The 26,713-nt window shown below is 38.4% G+C and overlaps 1 protein-coding gene across 1 annotated transcript in view; it reads left to right on the forward strand.

The window, feature by feature from the left end:
• The window catches only part of LOC110956001 (thrombospondin type-1 domain-containing protein 7A), a 196,253-nt gene that overhangs the window by 108,641 nt on the left and 60,899 nt on the right, over positions 1-26,713 (forward strand). The window contains exons 9-12 of the mRNA XM_022201220.2: positions 16,325-16,440; positions 17,592-17,727; positions 21,253-21,356; positions 25,904-26,098. Coding sequence (XP_022056912.1) covers positions 16,325-16,440; positions 17,592-17,727; positions 21,253-21,356; positions 25,904-26,098 — 551 coding nt within the window. The remainder of the gene's footprint in view (positions 1-16,324; positions 16,441-17,591; positions 17,728-21,252; positions 21,357-25,903; positions 26,099-26,713) is intronic.

Raw genomic sequence — 26,713 nt, forward strand, 5'->3', positions numbered from 1 at the left:
ATAGGCTCCCCAGAGAGTGAAGGAAGGAAAAAAGGACGATGTGGGGGCTGCTTGGGGTCTTATTAGGCCAAGGCGGACTATGGGCGGCGATGGAGTTTCGGCGCGAACCTCTACTCGAAATTTGACTCTCTTTGTCTCACAGAGAGGAAGTGCAGAGAGGAGAGATGTTCCAAAATGGATTAAAAACGTGATATTAAAACAAGTAAACGATCTGCCTATCTCTCACCATAATCCATCAAACAAAAGTGACCACATATTCCTGATTATACAGGCTAACACGTGTGTAAAATTCTGTGAATTATTTAATTCATAACTATATGTTTATGTGCTTTAGCTATTAAAATGTCACAGTGAAGATATAACATGTCATACATATGGTAAAGAATAAACACAAGAATTCATCCTTTCAACCTGAATAGGAGGAATAAAGAAGAAATTAGATTAAATCTCACAAATCATTAAATCCACTTCTATAAAACATATAAATGCCATTTTGGGACATGTTATAGAGGAGATACTTTCAATAGCTTTGGTAAACCTGTAAACACCAACTACATCTCAGAAATATGCATTTTAAAGATGTTCTTTGTTCCTTAAAGAAACTGTCTCTCTCTGTGCTCCTCCAGCAGAGTCGTAAAGTTTATGACCCCGGAGGCAGGCAGAGATGTCTCTTGAGAGGGACCATTCCTGAGAGAGGAGGGGGTTTTAGCATGAAAGTTCATTAAACAAAACATTCATAGCATAAAAGTGAAAGTCATTGTCTTTCAAAAAGGTCCTTCCAGGTGTTTTAATGTTCAGCAGGGAGCTCCATCCTTCTGTGAATGAAAACACACAGAAATACATGTGTATCCCCACGTCTCCAGTAATGGGGGTTGGTCAGTCTTCCTGTAGGGAGAGAAGCGCTCTGCTTATCTGAGTTTCATCTTCTCAGGAATTCCAAAGGCTTAGGCTGGATTCCTACAAAATATAATACTGTGTTCAGAAAAAAAGTTTTGGATGCTTTCGATAATGCCATGAATTGTTTCTCCTTATTTTACTCTACTAATTCTTTACACCTCTGTGCCTATATTGAGGGTCATTGCCATGCTGCAGAATGAATGAGAAGCCAAACATCTTAAGTGCCTACAACTTCCGCCTAGTACCATACAAGTGGAGACAAACGGTCTGAAGAAGTGTGATGACAACATACACCTAACGCTGACAAACTGTGCTAGTAAGGATACACAAAGGTCAGGCATCAACTGTGCTCAAAATGGATATGACATGTGTCGGATGCGGAATGTAGAGAGTTGACAAGTTCACCTCACCGGTTTTCAGTTCTTATTTGCAATGTATATAGAGAACATGGAACTGACACCTTTATATCTTACTGACTTTTCACAATGCCAGCCCTGACCTAAACATCAAACAAAGGAGCTCCGGGGCGACCTGATAGCCAAGTGGTTTGTCCACATGCTACCTGGGTGCTAATGTCCTGAGCGATGTGTTCTCAGTTAGATTCCTAGCTTGCCAGACTGTAAGCTCAGTGCTATTTTCCTACTCTCTTTCTCTACATTTTCTATTTCTCTCCATTATTTCTCTCATTAGAGGTGCAATAATGCCGAAAAGCAAATATTTTTTAAAGAGCGGAGGGGGACAATGGAAGAAAAAATGAAGCAAAGATAACATCATTTTTGGTCTCATAATTGTTCTTCAGTTGATGCCAGAATTTCTACTGGTAGATCATCAGCAGAAACACGAGAGTGACAGAACTTGTTAGTAGAGTTAGTAACCAAGGGAGCTAATAACCAATATTTGGAAATAGGCATTTGGTGGTATTTTGAGAATAACACAAATGAAACGCCAAAGCAAAACTTTGTTGAAATGCCTTTGTTTGTTTATGTTGTACATTTGTTTAATCAAATGAAAACTTTAAGACATTCCACCTTCAGTGTTTAAAGGCTGTTGCTCATGATGTTTACCAATCATAGTGCTGTGAGTGAGACATTGTTGAAGAACACAGAGTAATAACTACAGACAGAGAGGTGCAGCTGCATGAGAGCCCCAGTAGCACATGTTTGAATGAACTTCTTTTATCAAAAATCAGTTTACGACATAAAACAATGATACCAATAATCGGAAATATGCTAATATCAGATCCAGCAGTCTGCCTAACATCTGTCGACCCAAAAGATGACTTACTCATTCTTAAAATGACCACAAATCAGTCTGCCATTGTTCTGTTTGACGGTCGTTTAAGCCAGTACTCAGTCAAACCTTTGTTATGCCTTCTGACACTTCTGTACTGCAAACAAATGATCACTTAGCCAAGTCGGCAATCATCTGGTCAAGTGAAGAAGTTTAATAAGATACATATTAGTAGCGATGTGTGACAGAAATGATTTATACACCCCAAGCCTTCAGGACAGCTCCAGTGACCTTTAGATTCTCTGAGCCAGTGGACCTCTACTGTAAGGATTCAACAGTCTCTCCCTCATTTCGTCATGTTGGTTAATGATGTTGGTAGAGAGCACTGTCTGACACATTTTTAAAAATCCCCTTATATGTTAGACTAGAATAGGTTAAGATGTGGTGAATCTGACGACTCTAACATGTGATTTGCCGTTTTCATACTCATTAGACCATTCAGTGCCTTGAAACACCTACATTCATGTCTTTCCGCTCATTTAATCTGGTATTTCCTTTTAATTTGTCAGCCGGCGTAGTTTGCTAAAGGTCATGGCGCTTGTTCCATGAAAGCATTTATCACTTTGTAGTACCCCTGTAGACCTTACAGACCACGGTGGAATGTGTCTCAGGCTCCAGCACTTTTTTGTCACCCTTTTGACCAAACAGTGCAGCAGCTCTGGTTTCCTCACCATCTGTTGCACAAAGGCAAGTATACCCCAGCCTCCACACAGGAGTAACTTGACATGTTTTTTTTTTGTATTTTTTTTTGCCCTGCATGTCTTCATCTGGCACAATCCAACTGGCAGGTATTCTTGATCAGTGGACCCATGGGATCCCAGCATAATAAACAAACAACGGTGCTTGCACCCTGCATATGCAGATGCGCCCTGTCTCATTCACAGATGGATCTGAGCTGTCTTCCTCCCGCAGCCTCAGGCAGTGAACCTCACAGAGTGCATGTCACACACACACACACACACACACACACACACACACACCCAACACACACACATAAACAGTGACTGTCGAAGCCCAATAGAAAGGAGAGACACACCAGAGACAAATATGTCAGTGCCTCAGGCTTGGGCTGCTATCATCCTATCGAGAAAGCTGTTGTGGTGTGAGGGAAAAAAACAACAACGTCTGCTTATTGATTCTGACAGTCTGTGAGCTGAATGGTACCAAATGTGTGTTTGTATAATCACACTGATGTTGTGGAATTTGTGAAAAAGGAAACTGAATGATTCATGGTTATGATGTTCAACAGTAGCTGTATTAAGCCCAGTCAATCATCCCTTTGCCATGTTTTCAAATAGAGGCTGTGTTTACTCGCTGCTTTTGACTGTGATAGATAGCTAAAAGCCCTCGAGACAGAGGGCCAGAAGACACTAGTGAAAGGGTCCTTGAAGAACTGCGACTGTTTCATGCTAAATTAAACAAATGATGTTCTTGTTTTGTAGTCCGTAATTTTGATAATGAAATTAATTAGGCCTTATCTTCTCCCACCAGACCTTGTTTTTTGTGCGCGCACACTTAAAACTACTGACAGTTCTCTGCTTTGAATCTCCTCTCTTCATCCTGCTCAACCATCTGCTCATTTTTCGAAAACAGCCTCTCACTGAACAGATTAGTCAACGTGCTAATAGCGGCAAGCAAAACATGAGCATTAGCCTGGCTGCTCGTCTTAATGTCGTGCTTTGGGACTGGCTCCCAGTGCCATGTTGTGTATGTCCTCGCCTCGCCACAAATCATGACATTTAAAGATCATTACGAGATTGTGATGCTGACTGGAACCAGCAAGGCAGTTTAAACCAGATGCCATTACTGGATTCATTTCAGTGTGGTGTATTTCCTCTGTGATAGACACAAGTGAATGCACAGAGAGAAGAAAATGTATAATAGAATATTGTGCAGTTTGGATAAAATGCCCTAAGTGCCTTGTAAACAAACATTTTTTTTCCTCAAACAAATAAAATCAATGTGACAAGCAAAGATAGATGAACTGAATGTTAGACAAAAAATGACAACAGGAGAAAGGCAGGAGAAAAAATTGCAAAATAGAAATGTATACATGATGAAAAATGCATAAATGACAATATTACAACTCGCTTTCACACCCCCGTGGACAGAGTCTCCCAGCCAAGCATTGTGCTGCGAGTATTCTGGCTGGGATTGTGTTCTGCCAACAAATATAGTCTGTTTTTTTTTTAAAAAAACTGGATTGTAATTGAATTTTAATCAACAAAATTTGGATAATACCCATCATTAGTGGGGCTACAGTGTGATTAGACTAAAAGGGGGAACAGAAAGGATGTTTTTCTCTGTAGAGGAAAACCTGTAGTGAGTCAGCTCATTGCCCTATATCTAAAGCATTTAAAACACACTATCATAAAGGCTTTTCACATTAAAAGAAGAGAAAATTAGCCATCTCTAATCAGTCTAAATACCCAATGGAAAGTTAATGTCAGACATGGAAACTACACAAAGTGAGCATCCATCCAATGATTTATTTTTTGTAACCACTGATGCCGTTTCCCTGAGGTCAGAGCCTTTCCTAGAATGTAGCTCAACACTCAGTCCCACTTTGCGTGTATACTAATGTGTCACTTGCAGTCTCATCTCGATTTACGTTACCGACATATTTTAGGACTGTGAGAGGAAACATGAGTACTAAATAGCTTCATCCTACCACCAGTGTTACTGACTGAGTACACAAGGGTTTGCCAGGGTCTGGAAGTCCATGCAGACCGCTCTGTGGACAAGTGCAGCCCAAAACCTCTCTCCTTGTGGACTGTCTACACGGCCACTTTAAGGGAAGTGGTTTGTATGCTTCACAGAAGAAGCACATGAATGAAACAGATCTTTAAGTGGACTACAAAGTAGTACAATAACTACAAATACACATCTGTAGTGTCCACAGCTGTCCTCCCTTGTGGATGTTATCAACATATTCTGCATATGCCATTACTGCCGAGCATGCACACTAATGCTCTTGTAGGATAGTGGACATACAAATTTTAGCCTGCACGTGTGCGTCTGTAGTGGCATCCATGCAGCCTCTCATGGGCTGTAAGTCACGTGGACCATTGTGAACTTGTGCATGGAGAAAGTGTATCACTGGTTTAATTCAACACAAAAAGCACCAGGGTTAGGACTGACACCCCAGACAGATCAAAATCATTTTCTGAATACAGTACGGATATGGGGTCCCACTGTGTGCTGTTTACTGATGTACTTTTAGTAAGTATTGAAGTTAAATAATGTTACAACCAGGAAATCGTGTTCATGACAGACTGACTGTTTATTGATGTGACTGCGTTTATATGGTCAGCCGTGTGATTGGTTGTAACTGAGTTTTGGAAAAATCCCAGAATTCTGTATTAGGCCATATCGTAGTTTTGAGAAGCCTGATAATGAAAATTGTTGCATGTGTACATCTTACACTGGTTTCTGACTGCTGCCGACTATCTGAGCCGTTACAGCCTCAGCCAAATGACAAACAGAAGCACAAATCAAGCCGTATTCCCTAGGAATGCTCAGCTTTTACAACTGTGGCCAGTTTAATGAGTTACAGAACCGATGCTTGTACTGTTGCTTCCTCTGGTCTCATGAACAGTTTAACTGTTTCACACAGCTGGTAATAAGATGCCCTTATCTCATGGAATGGTCTTTCCACCCGAAGTGAACTTCATAATGATGTCTATCACTCCAGTCATGGCTGTAAATCTTATCGTCTGCTCCCTTGTCCTAAGCGGTGACAGTGACAGCCTGTCACCGGTCAAAGTGAAGGACATCTTTAATATTTAATGTTGCTCTTGAGTCCTCTTGCTGGCAATGAGGTGGATAAGCCAATCCAGCGCTACGTTGGCATTTATTAGTGCTTAGCCCAATATAATGTAAAGGGGCATCATTTTCAATAACCGCAATAAAATTAATTTAAGGTTAGAATGATAGTTACAGGAATGCTATACTGAATTGTCAGTTTATGTCGTAATAATCACAGGTACAGCAAATAGCAGGCAGTGATCACTAACTGCAATACTAATATTTATCATGTATACAGGGATTCGAACAACCAGATTTCTCTGTGCTCCATCATGTGAACGCTAGATACAGAATATGATCCAAACCAGGATGAGCCTCATATCTAGGAAACTGGAGTGCATGTGAACAGAATCTGTGATGGAAAGTGTAGTCAACTGTGGAATGCCTTAACACTAACTACAAACTGTTAAAACAAACAAAAAAAGTAAAGTTAGAAGTCTGGAAACACAAATGATGATGTAAAATGTGCTTATCCATGTACATAGTCCTGTATTACTTGCAGGTATTATTGTCATTCTTCTTGTGCAGTACGGTGCAGCTTTAATGAAACGGATCTTAACCTAGAACTACATCCCACAACTGCAAAGACAAAACAGGTCATTTGTTATTGTCTTCCAAATTCATGCTCATAAATGCTCTCAGATGTTTTTCGATGTTTTTCACCACCTTCCTAAATGTATTTGACCTTTTAAAAATGATTCATGGGACTTTTTAATGATCTCTATTATTAAAGTTGCTGTGACAGACTCATACAGTGCCTTGTGAAAGTATTCGGCCCCCTTGAACTTTTCAACCTTTCGCCACATTTCAGACTTCAAACATAAAGATATAAAATTTTAATTTTTTGTCAAGAATCAACAACAATTGGGACACAATCGTGAAGTGGAACGAAATTTATTGGATATTTTATACTTTTTTAACAAATAAAAAACTGAAAAGTGGGGCGTGCAATATTATTCGGCCCCTTTACTTTCAGTGCGGCATACTCACTCCAGAAGTTCAGTGAGGATCTCTGAATGATCCAATGTTGTCCTAAATGACTGATGATGATAAATAGAATCCACCTGTGTGTAATCAAGTCTCCGTATAAATGCACCTGCTCTGTGATAGTCTCAGGGTTCTGTTTAAAGTGCAGAGAGCATCATGAAGACCAAGGAACACACCAGGCAGGTCCGAGATACTGTTGTGGAGAAGTTTAAAGCCGGATTTGGATACAAAAAGATTTCCCAAGCTTTAAACATCTCAAGGAGCACTGTGCAAGCAATCATATTGAAATGGAAGGAGTATCAGACCACTGCAAATCTACCAAGACCCGGCCGTCCCTCTAAACTTTCACCTCGAACAAGGAGAAGACTGATCAGAGATGCAGCCAAGAGGCCCATGATCACTCTGGATGAACTGCAGAGATCTACAGCTGAGGCGGGAGAGTCTGTCCATAGGACAACAATCAGTCGTACACTGCACAAATCTGGCCTTTATGGAAGAGTGGCAAGAAGAAAGCCATGTCTCAAAGATATCCATAAAAAGTCTCGTTTAAAGTTTGCCACAAGCCACCTGGGAGACACACCAAACATGTGGAAGAAGGTGCTCTGGTCAGATGAAACCAAAATGGAACTTTTTGGCCACAATGCAAAACGATATGTTTGGCGTAAAAGCAACACAGCTCATCACCCTGAACACACCATCCCCACTGTCAAACATGGTGGTGGCAGCCTCATGGTTTGGGCCTGCTTCAGCAGGGACAGGGAAGATGGTTAAAACTGATGGGAAGATGAATGGAGCCAAATACAGGAGCATTCTGGAAGAAAACCTGTTGGAGTCTGCAAAAGACCTGAGACTGGGACGGAGATTTATCTTCCAACAGGACAATGATCCAAAACATAAAGCCAAATCTACAATGGAATGGTTCACAAATAAACGTATCCAGGTGTTAGAATGGCCAAGTCAAAGTCCAGACCTGAATCCAATCGAGAATCTGTGGGCAGAGCTGAAGACTGCTGTTCACAAACACTCTCCATCCAACCTCACTGAGCTCCAGCTGTTTTGCAAGGAAGAATGGGCAAGAATTTCAGTCTCTCGATATGCAAAACTGATAGAGACATACCCCAAGAGACTTGCAGCTGTAATTGCAGAAAAAGGTGGCGCTACAAAGTATTGATGCAAGGGGGCCGAATAATATTGCACGCCCCACTTTTCAGGTTTTTATTTGTTAAAAAAGTTTAAAATATCCAATAAATTTCGTTCCACTTCACGATTGTGTCCCACTTGTTGTTGATTCTTGACAAAAAATTAAAAATTTTTGTCTTTATGTTTGAAGCCTGAAATGTGGCGAAAGGTTGAAAAGTTCGAGGGGGCGAATACTTTCACAAGGCACTGTAACATAAACATAAGGAACTAATATTTCAGCTGTCTCCAAATGTAAAAAAAAAACAAAAACTAAATATTAATCATCATCAGTGATAGGTCAAGCAACTAATAAAGCAGTAGAATTTTAGTGAATTGCAGATCATTACGATCACATCAGCAGACACTTGTTGGTTTGTTCTTATTTTATTTTGATTACATTAATCATTTAAATTTAACCGGTTTTCACTTCATATTTTTCCCCTGGTCATCTATGTACACTCTGCAGTGGCTTGGTGTCCCATCAGGGGGCCATCCCTAGGGTACTTTAGGGCCCCAAAACATCTTGATTGAGGTATAGGAAAGGTCATGGGTGTACATGAAAAAAAAATGAGTGTTTATAGTTGATCGGAGACAAGATCTGCAAGTCAGCATCGTCAGAACTTACTTTTGTGTACATTTAAACATAGGAAAGTGAATCCTTAAAAAGTGAACTCTAAAAGGCAGGCACTGAAGCTCATCTTGGTATTCAGAGCACTTTCTGCCTTGATTAAAAGTGATAAAAAGTGAAGCCGTATTTTTATCCTGTGGTGTTTAAGCTAAAGAAAAATACTGTGTAATTGCCCACGCTCTCTCAATACTTCACATAAGTGCTAAATCTTATAGTTCATCCTCAGACTTTTGCCCTGCTTGAGTAGCAGAGGGAATAATATGAGGTCAAAAGTTTAATCTTCTCTGTAAATTAACTCTTCAAGTCACAACAGCTTACAGCACTCTGATCCCCCCATGACATGGAGCAGTGTTTGTTTGCCTACAGCAGATTTAAAGGAATTCAGAACAAAAACAAGCAAAAGAAGCCCAACAATTATATTCTTTTTCAGAAACAAATATAATAGTCATTCTGCATTTAATAGTAAACAAAGGCGCAGTTTTTTGGAGTCATTGTAAAGATTTTAGGGAAAAATGTTCTAGCTCATTCAGCCTCGTAGTCATGTGGAGACATTTGTTCAGCGATGTCTATTTTAATTTAAAAATTCATCATTTTTCAGTGATTGATCAGCAGTCTGATTTGCTAAGTTACATCATGCATTCTGCTCCCTCTTTGTGGAACTTCAAGTGAAATAGTTTAATGCTGAAGCAACTGGTGTATTGATGTGAGCTGAGATGAACCTCCAACAAAACAAACAGAAAAGCTGTGTTAATTTTGTGTTTCTCAGTCATAAATACGTTTGGTTCTTGCAGGTTTGATGCAGACGTCTTGATTAGTGGATCGCTGTTGTGTTCTTTCTGTTCTTTAAACACTTTGATTGTATTCAGATCCTTATTTTTGTCTTTGCACTGCTTTCAATGCAAATTTTCCTTGATAAAGAGCGTCTTGATCTCGACAGACTCTGGAGATTGCAGAGTTGTGGGTTTAAAAAAAAGAAATAGATAAAATCCAGGTTCTCACTGGGATCTAGTGTGGAAATTGTTCTGCCATCTCAGGTTCACAGGTTCTCAGCAGCCTCCCATAAGCGTCCTCGAGCGAGACAGCTGTTCATTGGCTTCTTTACGGACGTGAGCATCAGCTGAATACAGAAAATGTAAATGTATCCTCCCGCTGCCACATCCGGCAGCTGTTTCTTTCCTGGGGACCATTCACTTTTATGAAGACACCAGAGGATTTGTTCTGCTCGAGAGGGATTTAGCTCTGTCTATTGGTATTAAAAATAAATCTCTTCTTGTGTCGCTGTTACATTGTTACATTTTGCCTGTGAGGCTCTCTATCATTTCCCTAACACCGTGCTAACGAGTATGGAACGCCCAGAGGAGAGAGCTCATTCTTAGCAACATTAAACCTGACCCAGATGATCAGGGAGTCAGCCATAGGATGAGGATGAGGAAACAGAGGGGTTACAGCCTACTGTGAGATCTGGAAGGCAGTGCAGGGATCAGATTACAAGATGTCTTTCAGCAGGTCTATCGTGACCTATTTATCACGGTCCAGTATGCACAGAGGACCTGAGGTGCTTAAATAATGGAAGATTAACTATATAACCCCTGTTCAGAAAAACCTCGGCTTGACCCTGTATTCTGTGTCATCAGAAGGATTATTACTCACTGGTAGCTGAATCCAGTAAAACAAGAGTTTTCATCCTGACGCTGGCCTGCTTGTCTGCTGGCTTTTGCCTTAAGGGGCTCTGAGTGTTACCGTTTCCTCAGCGGAAATATTGTAAAACATATATGCCGATCTGTTAAACAATTCATGCGTTGCCTGCATTCTTCTGTAGGGGAATATGACCATCTCCTCTCTCAATCTTTCACGTGCTGTCAGCCAGATGGCATACATCACTCATAAACTAGATGTGATTACGGAGGTTTTTATTGCCCTAGATTGTGCCTAGAATAATTACACTGCGTATTCAAGCAATACCCAGATGGCTGGTGCACCAAAACTCTACAGTGAAATTTTATTAAAATTTGAACGCATGGTTTTTATTTTTAGCAGTCAATGTTTTCAGTGTCAGCTGAGTCATCGCTGTAGCTCGATAGATAAAAGTCGTTTGGATTAAAGTTTAGAAAATCCGTTTATTTTTTAGCTCAGTACATGACACTTGACACATCAAATGCTGTATTTTAAAAGCTCTGAAACTAGTGATTGAAAACATGAACTCCTGTTGAAAAACATCGTCTGTGGCAACAAATCAAGAGAGAAATAGGGTGTTTTTCTCATAAATTTCTATGCAATTGACTTCTTTTTGCAACCATGCACTTCCAAGTTAGCTTCACTTTTCACTTCTAAAAGCTAAGTCCACCTTTTCTGCAATCTGGTTTAAAGCAACACAACATTTACTGAGCAGTGGCAACAATATGTGTGTCTACAAGCGGCAATTACGAGATTCCGCATGTAGACATATGTGCAGGTACAGGCATGGTACCTACATTAAACTCATTACATTACACAATGTTAGCTTACTTTGGGAAATTCACCATCTTTACAGATTTAGGATATTGAATCACAGCCACTAACAGCTTGAAAATGAAATGTAATTCTCAGAACAAACTGCCAATTTAACAGTTTGACAATATATATATATATATATATATATATATATATATATATATATATACATGTATATATGGCATGCCGTTTAGGAAATTATATATATAATGAAACTTGATATATATATAATGAAACTTGATATATATATAATGAAAGTCGATATATATATAACGAAACTTGATATATATATAATGAAACTTGATATATATATAATGAAAGTCGATATATATATAATGAAACTTGATATATATATATAATGAAAGTCGATATATATATAATGAAACTTGATATATATATAATGAAACTTGATATATATATAATGAAACTTGATATATATATATATATATATATATATATATATATATATCGACTTTCATTATATATATATCAAGTTTCATTATATATATATCAAGTTTCATTATATATATATCGACTTTCATTATATATATATCAACTTTCATTATATATATATCGACTTTCATTATATATATATCAACTTTCATTATATATATATATCAACTTTCATTATATATATATATCGACTTTCATTATATATATATATATATCAACTTTCATTATATATATATCAAATCTTTTTTTCCTACCGAGCCCCGGAAGGGACATGTCCGTATGGCGAAGCGACAATGAAGGACACTCACCCGGACGAGAATTTTATTGAGTTTTATTTTGAAATCGGCCTGAAATACACAGACATTCAAGCAGTGCGATGCGCTAAGAGTCTGCCATGCAGACCAGCGATCCTGATAATGGTAAGTTTTATTTCTCCAACATCCTGCTGTTATCCTACTATGAATACGCTAGCTACAACAGTCCCACATCAGTATTATGAACGTTCCGCCAGCTAACGCGGTCCGGACACCGGATCACTGATTGGAGGTTGGCGTTGAACTATTGTTTGCCAGCCAGTTAGCCGCTGGTAAGCTAACAAGCTATGAAACAACTCCTTATAAAACCGGAGGAAAGCAGCAGCAATATTTCAGTCCAAGACCTGTATTCAGAACCTCCCACGCTGTTACACAATGACCCATTAATCATATTACTGAACTATATGGTTATCATTGAAATTTTCCTTGAAGAACCAGTGAACTCTTTGCGAACACATTTTAATTTATGTGTTGATTATGTTTCGTATCAGTAATACAAGTCTAAAAAACTGATTCAAATGATCAAGTTAACACAATGAAGTAAAGAGTACTGGTAATCTGCAGCTATTTTCATAATTTCAAGGTAAAATTCTGATGTGTGATTTTCTAGCTTTGCAGATGTGGAAATCCAATGCACTGATTTCTTATACACAGATGCTTTTGGTGTTTTTTGTTGTAAAATAAAACAAGGCATTTATCACTGTTGGAAATTATTACAGGTATTATTTGTAACACTTTCTAACATTGTATGGACAAAGCAATAAATCAGTTAATGGATAAAATCATTTGTATTACAGATGCTATCAACAGCATGTCTTGTTCATTTTATTAAGTTGTCGGCCTTGGATGATGAGGTCCAGTTACCAGGAGCACTAGTCTGCAGCTTACTGGTTCCGTCCTGCAGCTCCTCCACGCCGTCCTCCTCTCTACAGACCAAATCAAGTAAGATCTGTTTAGACTATGCAGACATCAACATGATCAGTAGGTTATCTTTTGACCCATCCTAAAATCACAAAATAGAACATTTACTTTAAGTTAACTGTGTTTATGAAAATAGAAAATAATTACTGACAACTAGTACTTTTTGGTGCTTTTATGCAGGAAAAGGGAACCAGGAAGCTGCTTTGGATCCTCTGCAGTATCTGGAGAGGTCAGAGGAACGGTTCTTGGAACAGATCGGAAGACACCAAGACGTGACCTCTGCCATTCTCCAGAACATCCAGAAGATGAATGAAAACCTTGGTTGCACTGATGGGACGCATGGCGTCGGTGCTGGAGCAACTGTCCCAGAATTAAACTGCATTGTTGACTATTGGCTTTTCTAGAAAATAAATCTTTTTTAGTACTTCACCTGTTTTGTATTTTACTCATGCACTTTGGGTGAATAAACAGAAATTTGTGATGAGAGATGCAAATTTTGTCTATAATCTACAGAGACTTTATTCAGTGTTCAGTGCACACTTTTGTTACACACATTTTGACAGATAAGCAGTTGTGCTTTTCAAGCAGATTTTAGTCAGAAACATCAGTAGCATATGTGTTTTTTTTTACTGTTACACCAATCTAGGTAGATAAACTGCACTACTGCAGCAGACATATTATTGAAATGTGCTTCTATTATGTGTCTACATACACTGCTCACAAATAGTTATTCAACTTTTGGGTGAAATTGATGGAAAATATAAAAAGTGCATGCTTTAGTGATATATCATAAAAATAGGGTATTTAACTAGAAACATGCAATAGTGATTTCCTCATCTCAAAAAAATTCATTGAATCAAAAGCTAACAACAGTGGAGGGTATGTCACAATAAAAATGTCTCAGTTTGGACAGAACAACAGCCTTCAGCTGAAATCCAGTACAATTGTGTCCCACCAGTGGCGTGATCATGGATGTGTCCAGGCAGCAGCTGACCTCTGCCTCGTAATTAGCCTTAAGACCAGCTATAAAGATAAACATAGATATTATCATTATCATCAACATATGGTGCATGTGTTTAACCTTTAAGCTATGTAGGGATGCAAATATAGTCGAAGCTAAGTAGCTAAGCTAATGCTAACACGTTCAGTGTTCAGAATCAAAACATCTCTAAAAATTACCTGTTTTCTCAAACGTAGTCGCCGTTCCCTGTGACAACCATGAAGACAGATAATCACAGAAGAGCTCATCTGAAGAGCAAATGTCCAATAAGGTTCCTGTTTTTGTTTGCCATGTCCTTCCAGGGCTCAGTAGGAAAAAGTCTGAATATATGGAATGAAACTTTGAATAGATGGAATGAAAATCTGAACATTCTATATTCCGACTTTCATTATATATATATCTCAACTTTCATTATATATATCAAGTTTCATTATATATATATCAAGTTTCATTATATATATATCAAGTTTCATTATATATATATCGACTTTCATTATATATATATCAAGTTTCATTATATATATATCAAGTTTCATTATATATATATCGACTTTCATTATATATATATCAAGTTTCATTATATATATATATCAAGTTTCATTATATATATATCGACTTTCATTATATATATATATCAAGTTTCATTATATATATATCAAGTTTCATTATATATATATCAAGTTTCATTATATATATATCAAGTTTCATTATATATATATCGACTTTCATTATATATATATCAAGTTTCATTATATATATATCAACTTTCATTATATATATATCAAGTTTCATTATATATATATCGACTTTCATTATATATATAATTTCCTAAACGGCATGCCATATTTATATATATATATATATATATATATATATATATATATATATACATAAAGGCAGAGCAACAGATTATATTGCCAGTTAAGTCTCTTGCTAAATGTTTAGCTGTCAAGTGAACCTCTGTCCAAATGGGCTAACATGGCTAATGATCTAAAACCCTGACATCCTGTTTGATCGCTCTTTCTTTTTCTCTTCTTGACTTCCTCCATCAGTTTTCTTTTCAGTCTCTTCATCTCTACCTTCATGTCTGTACTGAGAATTTTCTTATCCTTTTTTTGCTGCTTTATGTCGAGTGGCAACCAATTTGAAGCCTCCAAGGACGAAACATGGAGCCAACAGAAGCACCAAAACTGTAAAAGGTTCTTGAATGGCCCTTTGAGACTGGTTCCAAAAGCTAGTCAGTCCCCATAGACCCCCATGTTAAAATGCCCAATTTTGCAGCATAAAAAAAATGTTTATAGCCTGGTACATAAAAAGGTTTTGGTGTTTATAGCTAATTTACTAATTGATTGCAACCTACATGCAGTCAATGTTGGCAACAAACATTAAGGTTTTGTCTGTATTGAAGATGCTGAACTAGCTTCTTGTTATGACTGCCTGAGGACCCATTGTTGCTAGTGTGTGACATAATGCTATAAAGTGTTATACACATTCCCTGAGAGGTTGTACCAGCCATTCCAAGTTACAGGCGTTTGGGGGAGTTGAAGAAGGAGTGTGTGGGTAAGTGGAAATGAAAAATGCGCCAAGTCAGTGTACCATCACAATGCTTCTGAAAATGATATTTTAAGGTAAAGTAGTTGCATAATATTGCTGTAAATGTGTTACCACACACTCAGCCCATAAAAATATATGTTCAGTGATCTATTATTATGACAAAGCACCTTTTCATAAGCTCGATGAAGCACTGAGGGAAAAGCACTGGTCTTGTCAGTGTTAATAAAAGATCCTTGGTGTGTTGTTTTATGTGTGTGATGACTTACATACACATTTGTGTTTTATTTTTTCACACTATATCTTAATCTTGCAGTTCCCAGCCCCTCATTCCATGCAACTCACTGTGTAAAAGGTTTTCATTTTCTCCACAGGGATGTAGTTTGTGTATGGAGAGTGAATTGACGGGGTATTCCTGCTTCAGTATGGTGTGATTTTGGATGATAAAACTTTTAAAGGAAATCCTTGTGCAGCTTCAAAATGACCAGAAAACCAATGAATGTACTGAAGTTTTATCTGGTCCTTGGGTGACTCTGAAGCCAGAGAGCCTGGGAGGTGTAACCGGTGTGCTTGTTCAGCAACTGCTGATAAAAACATACTTTTTCTGGCCTGATACTTTGATTTCACGATGGGTTAGATTCAGCTATTTTGAGGAGCGAATGTTTCCCAGAAATCGACTGAGCAGGACTTTTGGATTTTGAGGTTTCAGACTTCACGCTGATATGTTTTGGTGGATATATAAATATCTCCCAGCAGTGTCACTCTAAAGCCCTACTGTGTTTTTTTTCTTCTTTTTTTGTTGCCTAGGTGTCCAGACGGCCCTCGCCCCAACACGGTGCGACCGTGTCAGCTGCTCTGCAAGAGAGACTGTATCGTGACCCCTTTCAGCGACTGGACAACGTGTCCGGTTACTTGTGACGCAGGTACACTGAAAGAAAATTAAACTTCTGCAAGCAGAGACTTTGCTAACTGCCTCCTATAGATAACTGAAAAGAGAACATGGTTAGTAAATTTTCTAGTGTTTGTTTTTCTATTTTTTATTTCAGTTTTGTTTAATGTTACACCATTGTCGGTCTGGGTCTGATAGTTTTACATCACTTAATTTAAAAAAATAGCATTTATAGCAAGGCGCACACAATATTTAAAATCATACCTACGGGTTATAGTAATGAAGTCAAATTAATCTGATAATAAAAAATAATAATGAATTAAATGTGTTCTGCCGTGGCTCTGTATCAGTCTGGAGGTTTACACAGAAGCAATTTTAAATCGACTGTGTGGAACAGTGTCGAGGTGCTGTACACTGAGCCAGACACATTGACTGCCACGTAAACACATGCACTCACGTCTCGTTACAGATAATTAATTTGACAGATTGGCATGTAAGACAACCTGTGGGCCGACCTCTTTTAGTGCGCCTGGCAAGCCGACTCGCCCGTGGCTACAAGTGTCAACAAGTCCATGATGCGGTTACATTCGTGTCGTGAAAGAAAAACATTTTCACAGGGGGTCACCTTTGTCAGGCAGCCATTGCCCGAGCTGTTGAGTGGCGCCGAATCCATTAAATTGATTTACGACTGAAAATCATTATCATCCATATTTTGATGACCTCTTTGTTTGACACGGTGGCATAAATCTCTTCAGTCTGAGCATGTGATACCGATGGCTGTGCATTTTAATTTGATGCTGCTGATATCTTCACCTTGTGCAGAAAATTCCAAGCCACCCATGTGAGAAAGGTTTGCAGCAGGATTTAGGACTATCCAGTAGCATGTTATCTTAATTAACTATTTCAGGACATCTAAACACATGTAAATGACAAATTTAATCTGAGTCAATTCCAAGGTCTAATGGGATTTTTCAGCATTCTCATTTGTTGGCTTGATATCCCCAGTAATCAATGAGCGTGTTGTCTATGATGGCTGTCCAATTAGATTTGGCAGTGTTAGTCTCCAAGTGCATTCTTCAAGGACTATTAACAGAGCGGCCTAGCTTGTCATTTTGACATTTTTCTCATCACTTACCCATCCAGACGTTTCTTATTTTAATTCAATAACTGTCTGTGTCTGTTCAGCTGGTAACGCAGTGAAGAAAAAGCAATCAAGGAAGCGTCTTATCATCCAGATGCCGTCAAACGGAGGACAAGACTGTCCAGAGGTGCTTGAGGAGGAGAAGGACTGTGAGGTCCCAAAAGTCTGTCCAGGTTTCAGGTAAATGTGCAGTAATCCCATAATCCTCATGTGAGATTCACAGTTCTGGTTTTTACACTCGAATAGAAAAACGTGTGGTTAGGTTTAGGAGGCTCACAATATTGCTGTTTTTGACTTAGACCCTGTCCTCCTGATGGTTCAATCTTACCTTTAACCTTATTTAAGACCTACTGTTGTCTTTCTTGCTTGGATGGCTTCCCATTACAGCTCCAGAAGGCCAAAATACAAATGGAAGCCAAAGCTCATCTTCAACAACCTAGCATTATCTCATTGTGTCATAAATTGTTTTGATAAAAAGATTGAACTATGATGCGAGGACACACATTTTCTCTGCACCTGCACACTGTGTTAGTCTGATTTTCACCTTACGCCCTCCGAAGCATCAGCTGTATGTGTTATTTATGGATGCACACTTTCCCGTTAACTCTGCTAATCAGCATAGTAAGCAGTCAAAGGTTGGGTTATGTACAGTTAATAAACTGAAATTACGATATTAAAAACTGTTTGGTTTGCTGCATCATTTTTCCAGTCTGTTGGGTCTGTATATATGTGCTGTATTTAATTTGTTTTTTTTAAAGTCCAAAATGATCAGGTTAATGATGAAAAATTGAAAAGAAAATGAAGAATGGTGTTTGGACTGTCCAGTAATTCTACAGCAGCTTTGAGAATCCATGCAAAAGAACATTGGAGCTGGTCTGGCAGCATGTGGTGGCTGAACGTCTTACTATTTTTTTATTTTCATTTAATTTGTCATCCATCTGTACCAAACTAATAGGTTGAAGGCACTGCCAGCTCTGCACATAAGGTGTAGGTACTACAATTGAAGGGGGGCTAAAATAGATCAAAGTAATGGCATTATTATTTTTCTTTCATCAATAAACTTAATGCAACGGGCAGCAAACCAAACAAAGTCAGATCAGTATTTGGTGTGTCGGCTCTGTGCCTTTAAGGCAGCACCATTCCACTTTGTAACACTTGCGTTCTTTTGTGGATTTAGTCTGTCTCAGTGTCTGCCTCTTCATGTAATCCCAGATTGACTCTATGATGTTGACATCAGGGCTCTGTGGGGGCCATACCATCTGTTGCAGGACTCTGGGTGCATGTTGGGTTGTATTATCATGCTGCAAAAAAAGACATTTGTGTTGATCAGGTACCTCCTTGGTGGTACAGTATGAAAAATAATAATGAGTCATTCCATGTCAATTCAACAAATGCTTGTTGCACCACTTTCTCAGATCCTCCCAAAAAATTTTTTGGGCTTTATTTGGGTAATTTTATGAACAAATGCAAAGTATTATGGTTATAAACATACAGTATAAGCAGTAATGATCTAATCTAATACCCATAGTCAGTCCAAACTTAATCCTCGCCTATGATTTTAGGGTTTTAAACTACTAAAAAAAGCAATTTATACTCCTTTTACATGGTCAGAATTTTTTCCCCTTCCAAAACTTTTACCCTTCTGGTGAGAAAAGTATAGAAATGAATGAAAATAAAAAAATACTGGACTGTGGAATTTCCCAAAATATCCTTATTATTTCATGGGCGACTTTATTTTGGGTTTTTCATGCCTCTATTTTAGGACTTATTCTTGTGAAAAGACATTGAAAGAATGAATTTTCTTCTTTACTAATGAAAGTTGCATAAGGTAAAAGTTTTAAAACATTAAAATAAAGCTTATTTATTGATTTATAGGCTGTTGAACTCAGGTGTAGACCCAAAATAGCCTAACTTTAGGCATTACAAAGTGCATGTGGGATACATGGTACGCGGTTCAAATTTTTTTTGGAGGAACTAGTATGTGTGAAGTATGTGTGAACTTACTTTCATATTTGTTTCTTGTGCCAAAGATGAGCAACTGCTGAATCAATTTACTATACATTTTGATCCTCGTTTTTGTTTTTAGGAACCATTTACATGACCAACTAAAGATGAAAGATGAATCTGAAGCATCAGCATCGTAGTATAAGTTACAAAGGGCATATCTGAAGTTAATTATTATATAGACATTGTTTTTTCTTTCATACAGTAACTGAATAAGAAGAAATGGCATCACTCCCAGACTGCATTCTCAGGACAGCCTCGGTATCGTATTTGACTTATCAGCTGAATTTGAAGATTTGCAAGTGAAATTCATGCACCCAAAAGGTCCCAGCAAGAAGTTCACATGGCCTAGAAAGGATGACGTAGTGTGGGTGCCTACAGCCCACATCCTCTGTCCAATCACTGCTCCTTCAACACGCCGTGGTGGACAGTACCACATATCTGGTGCAGATGATGGCCTGATTTCAGAGAAATTCAAGCAGTTCAAAGGACAGAAATAGTGGTGTGATAAGTTGGGGACAAATTACATGTTTTACATGGGACCTAAGGCAATATAACTCATTTTAACTGCAATATATTAGTTAGAATTCCTAAAAAAACGCCTATAAAACATAGTGCATTTCTTGGTTAAATTGGCCATGAAGGATTCAAGAAACAATGTTGATACTTCAGATATCAATTATTCGGATGTTTATTGTTATACAGACAAAGTTTCATGTTTCTACTCCATGTCCCACATTGGTTTCTGTGCCAATATATGTATGGTGTTTTTCAGTCTGTTTCATAAATAGGCATCGTTTTGAGGTCTAAGGAGACTAGCTAGCTCTTGGATATTTTTAGGTTAGAGAGAACTTTTAAGGTACTTTGAGATTTTTATAACATATGAACCTTGTTACTTATTAAAATTTGTGAAAAAAATGCCTAAATTCTTGAAAAATGCCATTTTCGCCAAATTTTTAAATTGCCCTGTACCACAGAGAAATGGGTATATTCACTCCAAATTTTTTTTTCCTGCTCTATTGTTAAGGTGTTTGAACCCTTCAGATCACTTGTAAGTCTATATCATCAGTCAGTTCCCAGTATTATCTTCCTAAATCAAGCCTTTCTACCTAACATATCAATTTCCGAGTGGAAAAATAGGGATTTAAATATTTTATAACTTAGCAAATAGCAATCATATGATGTTAAAACTTTGCAAGTAATCTATTCTTATGTTGGGATAGTTAAAAAAAAAGTTTGGAGATGATCAGAGGAGGTCATGCAACAAAATTTCCTCAGATTTGTTGAAATGAGATGGAATGACTCTAATATAAACATCTGAAGTGTTTGTATTTAGATTAAACCCTTTTTTTTAAGCTCCCTGCAGTCTCAAGGTCACTTTCTCTGTACTGTTTATTTCATTGACAAATGCTGTCCAGTCATCCTGTCTTTGAGGGTTTGGCTGCAGCCATTTATTTACCTTGAGCCATGAATTACACTTTCTCACGCAGGCTTTTTCATGGATGTTTGCTAGCTCGAAATGGGACTTCAGGGACTCCCTACGTACAGTAAAGGCAATTAGTCTCCGTTACTTCACCAACCTTCAGCCTAACTGTACATGGTGCGCTTTATCACATCTCTCATGGTGCAGTGCAAGATGTTGCTATAATAGTGAATAATCTTGTTGCAATAACGTGGATGTTCTGGCCTGATTTATTCTAGATGGAAAACCCACAAATGGAGGAAGTGCCAGCTGGTCCCGTGGTTTCTCAGACAAAACACTCCTGGTGCACAAGAGACCTGTGGACCAGGACTTCAGACGAGAGGTACGGAAACAAATCTCTTCATCTCCCAATTACCCCTGCATCTTCACCGACCCATTCCTAATCACTGTAAATTAAATTTTTGCTCATCGCAGTGCATCTGGAGCCCAGCCACGAGGCAGCAGATGGATGTGCCAAGGTTTAGAGAAAGGCCAATTTACTTAGAGTACGCATCAAATCCTCCCACCTACAAGACAAGGCACAAACTGAAGATGACACTCTTATAAACATCAGCTCGCTTCTCTCTTTTTTTCTGGTTATTTTTATTTTATCCTTATTTTTGTAATCCTCCAGAGTTTGGAAAGGAAATGTGTTCACAACTCACCAGGTGCCTCTTGAGACTCGTTTGACAGTTTGGGTTGCTTCACTTCTGGCTTTTTTTTCCACCTCAGGCTCTTGTCATGCAATTTTAATCGAATGTCTCTTGTTGAAATTTAGGAGAAGATGCCGTACCTCGCCTATAACAGGCGGCAACCCTTCCCTTCATATGGTCTTCACGCATAAGTGAAAAGTACTTTAAAGGAGTTGTGACTCTCCCTCTTTAAAAGCATATTTCATCTTGTGTTTTTATAGAGAATGGCTGTACCATACAGTCCTGGGAGGCTTTCATAAAAATCCAATTTCAGGGGGTCACGCAGAATGATCAATTTCATTATGTTCCAGCTCCTATGGAAAGCCATTATTAGTGCTTATATTTCTGTTTCTTCTTCACTAGCTTGCATTAATGGACGTAAGATTCAGTTTATACATGAACATGCTTTAAGGTCTTCTTTTGACTTTCTGAACTGTTCCAGATTTTGTGCAGCTTTTTCAGTGATTTGATACCATGTGGCACTTGATGTCCGGACCCTCCTGCACTGGGTTTCACACCTCTGTCGCTGTTTAATGGCAGAAATCATTTTGTGGTTGACACAGACCAAATGAGACACACTGTCGTTTCTAGTCTGTGTTTTTTGACAGTGTATGATGTTGTTTACCTGGACAACGGGTTTTCTTTTCTTACAGAGGAAAAAGAAAAAACGCTGTAGTCGCACTATTAAACACACAGAGCTGAGATTGTGCTGTTCTTTCTCTCTCTCGTGCACGAACACACATACACACACACACACACACATACAGACCTGACCTCACACACCACAGACGGAGGCTTTTCAAACCAATACCAATGCCCACGGGGGTTCAGCAAAAATGTGCTTAGAGATTGATTTCTCAGTGAAAGTACAGCCCTGCAGAATGTCTGCATCACGAGAAAATGAAATATTGCAGCAACACGAGTAATACCCTTTATTGAAAGAACAAAGAATGATGCAGTCCAAAACAAATTAACTTCTGGGCTTCAGACCAATTGAGGTACAGATGCATTTGTGTCTTCTCTTCTCATAATTGTTATTAAACCCCCCATGAGATCTAATCTGAATTGTACAGCACTGATCTATTTTTCATCCACTCTTTCGTTGGCCTCCTTAAGTCCCTATTTGAAGTTATGTAGTGCAGCAGCAGAAGAAGTAGTTTTGGGATCTCCTAATTAAAGGGGTACTCCAATGATTTTACATATCAAAGCCATTTTACTTGTCACAAAGAGCACTCGGCCTGCGAACAGTCGTGTGATGAGATGTGTGGTGTCGCTCTGAAAGGGCTTTATCTTCTCCGAGATAATTACTCCATCAAATTATTTATGGAAGTGCAACACTAAATTACTGGAACGCCACTTTAATAGTAGCATTACCGTCATGTAAAAACACTACATTAGAATAAGATTTTTTTTAAACGATCAGTTCAACATTTTGGACTAAGCTTGATGGAATTGATGGAATTTGAACTCGGCCTCATTTATTTAAGACCAGTCTAGAACATATCTGTAACCAGTAAATATATAATATGAAGGTACAAATGAATGCCAGTTAGCTTGGCTTACAGTAAAGAATGGGGATGGTGAAAACTGCTAGCTAAAATTGGACAAGCTAAAACTGACCACTTACTTACAGCTGGTTCTGTGCTGAACTATTAATTCATGGTATTTGAGCATTCTGACCTAAGCTAAGTGGCTGCTGGGTTTAGTTTCACATTCACTTCTTTAAAACTCTCATTAGCAAAATAAATGTTCCAAAATATAAGACTATTCCTTCAGGTAAAATTTTAAACGTCAAATTTCAAATACATCAGATTATTAGTAAAACGTACTAAGCTAAAAGTGAAAAGACCAGTATGCAGTCTGAACCTTAATATTGCATATAACGAAACACACATCCAATACTGTTAGTTGCTCAGTGTTGAACAAATTTTGAGTACGCTACAAACGATTGGGTTATTTGTGGAGTACAAAGCTTTTTCATTAATCTAGCTTTAAATTAGACTCCAAGTTAATGTTGCTTTTGCAAAATCTTTATTTGGCCTATTGTCATGAGACTACACTGCGACCCAAATTATTATGTAAGTTAGGTTTTTAATTACTTTGCAGAAACTATTGGGGTTAGCCCACCCTTTCTTTCAGTATACATTGCTATATTGGTTCTACAAATTTATCCATAAAAATGTGACACTGAAATGATATCAAATGGAAAATATAATAACATTTCGAATTTCAATTGAACCAAATTATTATGCAAATCTTTATTTCAAACTAAAACATCCATCATATGAAAATAAAACATCTTTTTGTATTAACAAATATGTTTTATATTGTCAGTTAGACTATCCTGAGCACAAATTGTCAAATAATAAGCATATCTGGATGTATCTTTACTTGGAGATGTAGCCACCTTTCTTCTGCATCAGAGTAAGGAGCCTGCTGTCCATTGAAGATGTGAAGATTTTAATTTCAGCAGGTGTAATGCTTTCTGCAGCTTTTACAATAGCTTCCCACAGCTTATCCTTTGATGAGAACTGTTTTCCATTTTCAAACACCCTTCTTTTCAGGATCGACCACAGATTTTCTATGCAGTTTAAATCGGGTGAGGATGCTGGCCAGTCCATTACCTTGTCCTTTGGGTAGCCCTTTGATGCCAGCCATTCAGCAGTAAACTTCGATGCATGGCTTGGAGCATTATCATGCATGAACATAATTTTCTTGCGCTGAGCAGCTGTTTTTTTCTTCAACCACGGAAGGAAATTTTCTCCTAGAAATTTGCAGTAATTTACGGAATCCATTTTCCCTCCTTCTGCAAGCCGGAAAGGTCTAATGAGTTCATTTTTTTATGATGCCTGCCCGTATCATCACACCTCCACCACCTTGCTGACGCCTCAACCTGGTTGGAGCATCGGCACCTTCGGCTATCCAACCTCTAGCCCAACCGTCCGGACTATCAAGGATGGCACACATCTCATCAGTCCAGATAACTTGTCCAAAATCCAATTTCATGTACTTCTTACACCAAGCAAGTCGTTTATCCTTGTGCTTTTGATTAAGTGGAGTCCTTGTTTTTGCTTTTTGGACCTTACCAAGCGTTTTCAGAACACGATTCCGTGATGTCTTTGGGGTGTGACCTAGACCAACAGCAGAAAAGATGCTTGCACTGGAACTCAAAGGCTGTTTGACCATTTCTCTCTTTAAAGCTGAAAAATCTCGAGCTGTTAGCTTCCTGCTTGGGGCCTCTTCAGGTTTTTTTCTTTTTTTTTCACCATTAGAAACAAAGGCCTTGATTGTCCTACAGTCACGGTCCAATAATCTGGCCATTTTTGATCGTTGGCCGCCTCTCTCCCAAAAATTTCACGATAGAAGCCTTCTCCTTACTACTGAGGTCCTTCTTCTTTCCCATCGTTAGTGCTTATGATCCCAGAACACAGAATACTCACCTTTATATATGTCTGCATAATAACTTGGTTCACTGCATTTTAAATTTTAACCAGTTATTTCTCAAAGTTGAAATGCTTCAGATATTTTATGCTTTTGGATAATCAACTGCCCTATCAGGTTTGCATTAATACCACTTGTTCATCAGTGGAACATATTTGATAAAGATATTTAATAAAAACTGACTTTCATAATAATTTGGGTCGCAGTGTAGTAATACTTAGGACCTTGTATGATTTTGACATGACCCCACACATCTATACTTGTGTACTTGTGTATATGCAGTACATATACAAATTCATGTTTACTCAACTTTCCTGACATTATCTCCACAAATATTGAGTCTCTTGAAAGACAGCAAAGTGTTCCGTGCATGTACTTTACCATCATTTGAATTTGCATCCAAAATATCCTCCAAGCTTTCCTTCATATTTGCCAATGCAGCAGCCACAATTCTCAAGCCGTACAGAGACAGAAGAAAGGTGGAAAAAAACAAAAACATTGCACAAAAATAACCAAAAATGACTCCAAACCACTGAGATGCCGATTTGCACGAGACTATCATACAACTTATGTGCTGGACAAATGTAAGGTCCCCAGATTATACCGTTTCTGTGCAAATACAGCTTTCTTAACTCGAGTTCCAAAAGAATTATAGAATTGTTATGACTACCAATCAGTGTGTTGAATCAATAAAACATAAAACCATACTTAATATTCAAATGGGGCTTTCTTTGACCTGACTTCCTTATTCCTCCAGCTGTGTCCTGTCGCCAGCTGGACGGGACGCAGGCCGACATCAGCGAGTGCCTGAAATTCGCCAAGGCCATGCCCGCCATCACTCAGCGCTGTCAGCTCCCTTGCCAGGATGATTGCCAGCTGACCAACTGGTCCAAGTTCTCGTCCTGCACAGCTGACTGTGTGGGGGTCCGCACCAGAAAGAGGGCATTGATAGGTAAGCACAGAGAGGCATCGCTCCAAAATGCATTGCTTCAGACCTTTTTGCAGACAAACTGATCTGCATTGTGGTTTAATGTTGGTGAGGTGCAATAAATTCAGGGGGCGACGTTGGTGGACAGTGCCTCATGAAGCAAGTGGTAAAGTGACACACAAGGTCATAAATCTATTCAGATAGCTCTAGCCGGCTAAGTGTTCCCGTGGGATTGAAGCAAAAAATCTGAGAGAACTCCTTAGCTCTTGCCATCCCTCAATGTCCCCGGGGAATTGCATCAATGTCATAAAAACAGCAGTGGCGTAATGCATTAAGGTAATTCCACTTGAGCTTACTGTGTGTGTGTGGGGGGGGGATTTGAGAAGTGTTTATTTCCTCTTTGTATTAAAGTTTCCTCCTAATGTTAAAGTTAAGTATGTTTTGACTCATTCATTTAAGTGTAAAACAGCAGAAAGGGCATATGATGCGTATAATTACTCTTTCAAGATGTAGTTTAACTGCACTTAACTTTAAATCTGGAAAGATGGGGTGTGGGTATTGTTTTATCCAGAATCCTACATCTGAATATGGGAAAAGTTGTTAGTAATGCTTTAAAGTTTCAACTTATAACAGAATCGA

Source organism: Acanthochromis polyacanthus, chromosome 12 (genome assembly GCF_021347895.1).
Source record: "Acanthochromis polyacanthus isolate Apoly-LR-REF ecotype Palm Island chromosome 12, KAUST_Apoly_ChrSc, whole genome shotgun sequence".
In the NCBI taxonomy this organism is placed as follows: domain Eukaryota; kingdom Metazoa; phylum Chordata; class Actinopteri; family Pomacentridae; genus Acanthochromis; species Acanthochromis polyacanthus.